Genomic DNA, 6,420 nt, shown 5'->3' with positions numbered 1-6,420 from the left:
ATATATATATATATACAGTAAATGATTTAACCAGGTAGATCTCCCTTAAATTTAGATTTTTATGGGAGACTTTAAAGTGTCACTTAAAAAAGGAGATTTTAAGGTCTAATTTTTTTACCTATACATGTTTATTGTATATCGTGATATGATATACATTTTGATGAGTGGCGGTAACGATATATATCACGATATAAAACTTTTAATAGAAAATAAATAAATCACACATTAATTGAGTGGAATAAACATGTATATCATGATGTGAATTTTTTGCCATATCACACATTCCTAGTGTCTGGTAATCTTCTGGGGACGCTCACTTGATGTTTTGTGACCCACAAAGAGGTCCCGACCCCAACTTTGGGAACCACTACACAAGATGAAATATTAACAATATTCTGCACACAGAAAATATTGTCATGTTGACTCTGAGGACAGTTCCATGGGTCAGCTGGGATTTTAGTGCTTTAGAATTAGGGGACCTAAATATTAACGTTAGTGCAACTAATTTTTAGATTAGTACTGCCCACCACTGTCGATAATTTTGGATTAGTTTTTTGTTTTACCTGTTTTAAATAATGACCAGAAGAAAAAAAAGTTGCTGCCAAACTCAAATTGATCATTTCTGTTGTTGTATATGTTATTGTTTTTTTTTTGCCCAGATCTAACGTGACAAATTCTTTTTTTCCTCCAATCTGACCCAGGTCTTATCAATATTTGGTACTAAATCTGAAACATATCTTATGTTTTTCATAGTCTGATTGTCATGTCATGACGTTGTTGGAACACATCGATACTAAAGTTGTTGGATCGATACGTTACGCACGTTCCTTCCTTCCATAAATACACGCTGCACCGGAGCAGCCAACCAGAGGTTTAAATGAAAACTGAACTAAACTAATCAGCTCTGATTGCACAACATCAGAACTAACATGCTAACATGTAGCACCCAAGAGTGAGCCGAATGTGACACCACGTCATCTTCTGTGCATGTGGGTTGAATTAGTGCCACGTAGAGCTCATACTGGAGTCTTACAGTGGTCGCATTTAAAATATAATGTGAAAAAAAAAGCAAATAAGTCAGATTTGAGTATTAAGACCTGCAGTGTAAACGTAGCCTAAGCAGGTTGTTGTAATCTAAAGTAATCCAACAACAGCTGATCCATAAAACCAACACAGAACGTTAGGAGTTCCTCAAATGTCAAAACGAGGCTGGCTTTAATTTGGTCGGCTGAATTTTAAAACAATTTATTAATTTCTAAACTTACAAAACTAAGTTTGTGTGTGTTGAGTGACATGGTGGAGTTGCTGTTCAACTTTTACGGTTTTATTCTGCACTTTCAGAGTTCACTTTATTATTTTTGGTATAAAACAGTGAACACTCAGTAGGGGGACAGAAACACAACTTCAGGGGCAAGAATGAGTCAGGGTTGTGTTTACAGATCTGTTTTTTATTGCTCAGCTTCCTGTGTTTTTCAGGCTTTGTGTCGTTTGTGAAGACTCAGACACTGAACTGTTGAATAATGTGTAACAAGTATAAATAATAAGAAGTAGCAGTGGCTGATTAACTTGCATTACTTGCCGATTCTTTTTTATTTCAAGTAAGAAATTTGATCCTAAATCCTTTTAATTCTCCTAAACCAGTAACAAAAAGCCAAAGTTAAACGCTCAGGTATTTATTCCTGACCCTTTCAGAAAAACCAAGATGTGTTTCATAAACTCTTAGTGACTCATGAAGTTGCTTCTTTCTTCAAGATGTTGTCACATTTATTTGTTCGTTGTCTTGTTTTGAAACGATTTGCAGCATTTTATGATAATTACGATTTCAGCCTCAGTTGAAGAACACTTAGCAAACAGAAGACGGAGCAGTGACTGTGTGTGTGTGTGTGTGTGTGTGTGTGTGTGTGTGTGTGNGTGTGTGTGTGTGTGTGTGTGTGTGTGTGTGTGTGTGTGTGTGTGTGTGTGTGTGTGGTGGGGGCTTGCAGGCTGCAGGCCCAGCAGAAGGACTGGTTGGCCTCGCAGGCGGAGCTGCTGGCTCAGGGCTCTGTGCTAAAGGCAGAGCTCAGCGCCGCCCAGCTGGACCGGACTCGGCTGGAGGGGGATCTCAGCGCCCTGAGGGAAACCAATCAAAGTCTGGACCTGAGCAACGCTCGACTCACCAGTCAGTACCAGGTAATGAGATCCAAACTCTCAGAGATGGAGCCACGTCATGCAGAAACACGCAGGTGTTTTATAACCGGGCAAAATGAGATTTAATGTCTCCTAAATGGAAACACTCAAGATGCATTAACCAACTGGGATACAAACAGAATTATCTGAAGCATTATTCGACAATTTAGAAGAATTTAGGAGGGAATTTGTTGCAGTTTTGAGTGTTTCACAGATAAATCAGGAAGAAAAAGCTATAAAATCATAACAGGGAAGCAGTGGCTGGTTGATCTCTAATCCGTGATATAAAAACCCATTTTCAGCTTGACATATCGTACAGAAATGATGTATTTTTCCAAACAGAAAATGAATACTGAGCAGCTCTGAAGGAGTAGAGGCATTTTTGCCATCAAAGAAAAAGCTTTAGTCCTCTACGTATACTACTGCCAGAAAGCACTGAACGCTAAAACATGTTAAACACATGTTGAGGGAATGAAACAGATGGAAACTGACTTTCTGTAAAAGGTTTACGAAGTCAACTAGCAGATGTGATGTTCACCTGCTCCATCCAGCAGCTCATGAAACCACTTCTCAATCACCTGGCGCTGTAAAAAGGACTGCTAAAAGGCATTTCCTAAACAAAATGAGCAGGTTTTTATTCACAAAAAGGCTCAGAAATTGGTTCTGGAAATTACATATGCACACACCAAATTGTTTTTTTTTAAGTGACTGCACCACATTTTCACAACTGCAGTAATGATGTAATTACATTCATTTTTAAAAAATTGCCTACAGCTTGCTGGAATCAGGTTAGCTTAGCTTAGCACACAACCTTTGGGCAAATAGTTAGCTTGGCGTTTCATTAAACTAGAATACCATAATTGAACAAGTTACATTTAATTTAATGTGAATATAGATATTACACTGAAAAATACACATAAGGAATGTTATGTTTGATTATTACTTAGTAGATGTGACCAGGCTAGCTGTACTACCTATTTACTGAAGCTAAGCTAATTTGGAATCAGATTAGTTTAGCAACACAACTTTTGGGCAAACAGTTAGCTTGGCTTTACTTAAACTAAAATAACAAAAAATTAACAATTTACATTTATTTTGATGTGAATATAAGTATTACACACACACACACACACACACACACACACACACACACACACACACACCAATTATTATTTAATACTTGTTGTAACCAGGCTAATTGTGTTACCACTTTACTGAAGCTAAACTAATTTGCATTCAAGTTAGCTTAGCTTAGCACACAGCATTTAGACAGTTAGCTTGGCTTTACATTAAACTAGAATAACTAATAATTACATTTGGTGATCAAGTTATTGATTAATTATTCTAAAAGTGATTGATCTTATTAACTGACTAACGATTAATTGATAAGCAACCATTTTCTTAAAAAGCTGAATTTTTTCAAATCAAGCGGGTCTTAATTTTTTAAACGCTGAATATAAAAAAAGAAGCTCAATATTATATTTTAACAAATTCCTGTGCCAGTTGTATGAAATACTGACTGAATAAATTAAAACTTACGGTTTCTTCACACATTATAAAAATTGGATATATTTATAAAATATAAAAAAACAGAAATCTATTAGCTGAATTAAAAAAAGATGAAGAGTGTGGGCATTATCAGTTAATCAAATGGAATGAATTTTAATCTAATAAATCATTATTCGACAATTGTTAGTTGATTAATTGTTTGCATCCCTAGTTACAACAAATGACTTTAGGTATTATATTGAAAAATAAATGTTGATTTGATTTTTACTTAAAACTTGTTGTAACCAGGCTAGCTGTGCTACTTCCTTACTGAAGCTAAGTTAATTAGATGTTAGCTAGCTTGTTCAATTTCCACAGCTAGTTTAAAGGCACAGTGTGTAGGATTTTGTCAATTCTTTTAGCCGAAATTGAGATAATCACCAAAGACAATAATAAAAAACATGTCTAATCATTGCAGACAAAGACCTTGTTTTATTATTTTTACCTTATAAAAAGCTGTTTATATCTCCATGGTCGCGAGTCGCCACACAGGCAGCCGCCATCTTGTCTACGAAGGCTCGTGAAGGACAAACTGCGGTGGCGGCGTCAAAAACGGTTTTAGTTGTAATACTATAAATGTAATATTTGTTGTCTGTCTGCTACGTTTACATGGACAAAAGTAATCAGATTAAACGGCCGTTCGGAATAGAAATGCATCATGTAAACAGCCCGTTCTGATTATTCTGATCCAATTGAGCTCGATCCGAATAAATTTTTAATCCAAATGAAAAGGGTGGGTTATGCCGGTTGATAATCGGAATGAGGTTCGTGTAAACACTTAATTGGATCATCTTATTCTGATTGTAGAAAACTGACCTGTGTGCATGTCTGCTGACTTTCATTCACCCGGTGGGACAGCAGCGCTCCAGCTGCGCAGCACCGTGCAGAACTTTTCCTCCTCGCTCTCTTAACAGATGAAAAAGGAGGCAAACAGCAGACATTGATTCACAAAAAATAAAAATAAAAAGCACGTTTTGCTTCATCTGCAGGCTGCAGCTCAACCGAGGAGTAAAGGCGTCTCTACAGTTAATAAAAGCTGACACGGGCACAGAGGAGCTTTGTTTATGTTTGTAACAAGGAAGTAGAGCTGAAAGTTTACAACACTGTGCATGTCCGGACTTTTATTCTGAATAAAACTCTGGTGCATGTAAACACTTTTCATGATCAGATTGTGTCCATGTAAATTCGGATTATTTAATCTGAATGCATTTCAATCCGATTAAAAAATTTTGTGCATGTAAACATAGCTGGTATAATTTTACTTACTAAAGGTCATAATCTTACCACTTGAAACATCACTAACCCTGAAGCTGCTGGTAGACATCGCGGTTGGAATTATCAAAGGTTTTTGACACCTGAGAGACACCGTAGCGTTTGGAAGCGCGGGGTGGGGGTGGGGGGAGGACCAGGTAGGATGATTCAACCACTCAGCCACTAGATGTCGCTGAAAACAACAAATCCTACACACTGTGCCTTTAACTGGTGCATTTTTAGGTGACTGTGGGTGCTACATTAAGATAAATTGTTATATTAGATTTGTTTAATTACTTTTATCTTGGCTAACTGTTTCTACCTCTGTATTGGAGCAAGCTAATGCTAGCTGTATCATATTTTATGTACATTTCACCTGTTTAACATAACATTTAGCATGAAGGCTAATAAAGTATTCCCCAAGACATCACAATGTTAATTTATATGTCAGAGTAATACCTCAAAATAAAGACAAAGAGTTGTTTTTTCCTCCTGCAGCTAGTTATGCACCTTGTTTTATGAGAGCTGTTTCTTTCCAGATCATCTTTTTGTCAACTCAAGTGACTTTTTTCTGCCGCCTACAGAGTTATTTTAGCTACACGTGGTAGTTTAAATTCTCAGTTCTCATTATTCAGGAATGCTGAGGGGGGAAAAAAATGAAGCAAAGTTCATCTTTGAGTCTGTGTGATCCAGCAATTAACCTGGTACAGCAGCAGCACTGCTCAGTGACGGGGCTGCGTTTGACAGAAACGACTGCAAGAGAACAAAATAATTGGACACAGATATACATGTAGGCAATTAGCAGAGATATTCAGTAAATGTTTGGTTGCGTCTTCGATAAAGCCCTTTTAAAAATGTGAGCTATAATAAACTTCAGTCATTTACTCAGATTAACTCTCCTTTTCCTGTTGTGTTGGATGTAAACTCTACACTGCTTCCTATGTAAAAATCAGTAACTGTATGCTTCAGTCAGCCTTTTAATGCTTTATTTTCTTAAATAAGTTTTGAATTGTTGTTTTGACAGTTTGGTTTAATAAAGTACTTTTGTCTTCTGTCAGCAAAAACATTTGAAACCGTTACAATACAGCGGCTAATTGTTCATTGTATAGCGGTGAAAAGAAAATGTAAAGGTAAAGCTTGATGGTCCTGAATAATAAATGTCAAATATGTTATTAGTTTTATATTTCTGTTTTATCAATACTAATGACGTCTAATCACAGTGCTTTAACTTACATCTGTGCAGCTTCTGACACAGCTGAAGAGCAACATGGAAGAGGAGAACCGACACCTGGCGGAGCAGAACCAGAGTCTGCTGAAGGAGAACCGGGCCTTATTGGAGCAGAGCCTGGAGCGCCGCGACCTGCACTACTCTCAGCAGAGAGAGTACCAGTCAGTACACACACACACACACACACACACACACACACACACACACACACACACACACACACACAC

At 37.1% G+C, this 6,420-nt stretch overlaps 1 protein-coding gene across 1 annotated transcript in view; it reads left to right on the top strand.

The window, feature by feature from the left end:
- Nucleotides 1-6,420, top strand: part of ccdc88b (coiled-coil domain containing 88B) — a 78,871-nt gene that overhangs the window by 56,250 nt on the left and 16,201 nt on the right. The window contains exons 23-24 of the mRNA XM_014003133.1: nt 1,983-2,169; nt 6,209-6,354. Of these exons, the coding sequence (XP_013858587.1) occupies nt 1,983-2,169; nt 6,209-6,354 (333 nt within the window). The remainder of the gene's footprint in view (nt 1-1,982; nt 2,170-6,208; nt 6,355-6,420) is intronic.

This window comes from Austrofundulus limnaeus, unplaced genomic scaffold, assembly GCF_001266775.1.
Source record: "Austrofundulus limnaeus strain Quisiro unplaced genomic scaffold, Austrofundulus_limnaeus-1.0 Scaffold1, whole genome shotgun sequence".
In the NCBI taxonomy this organism is placed as follows: domain Eukaryota; kingdom Metazoa; phylum Chordata; class Actinopteri; order Cyprinodontiformes; family Rivulidae; genus Austrofundulus; species Austrofundulus limnaeus.
This window is presented reverse-complemented; position numbering and strand designations above follow the sequence as displayed.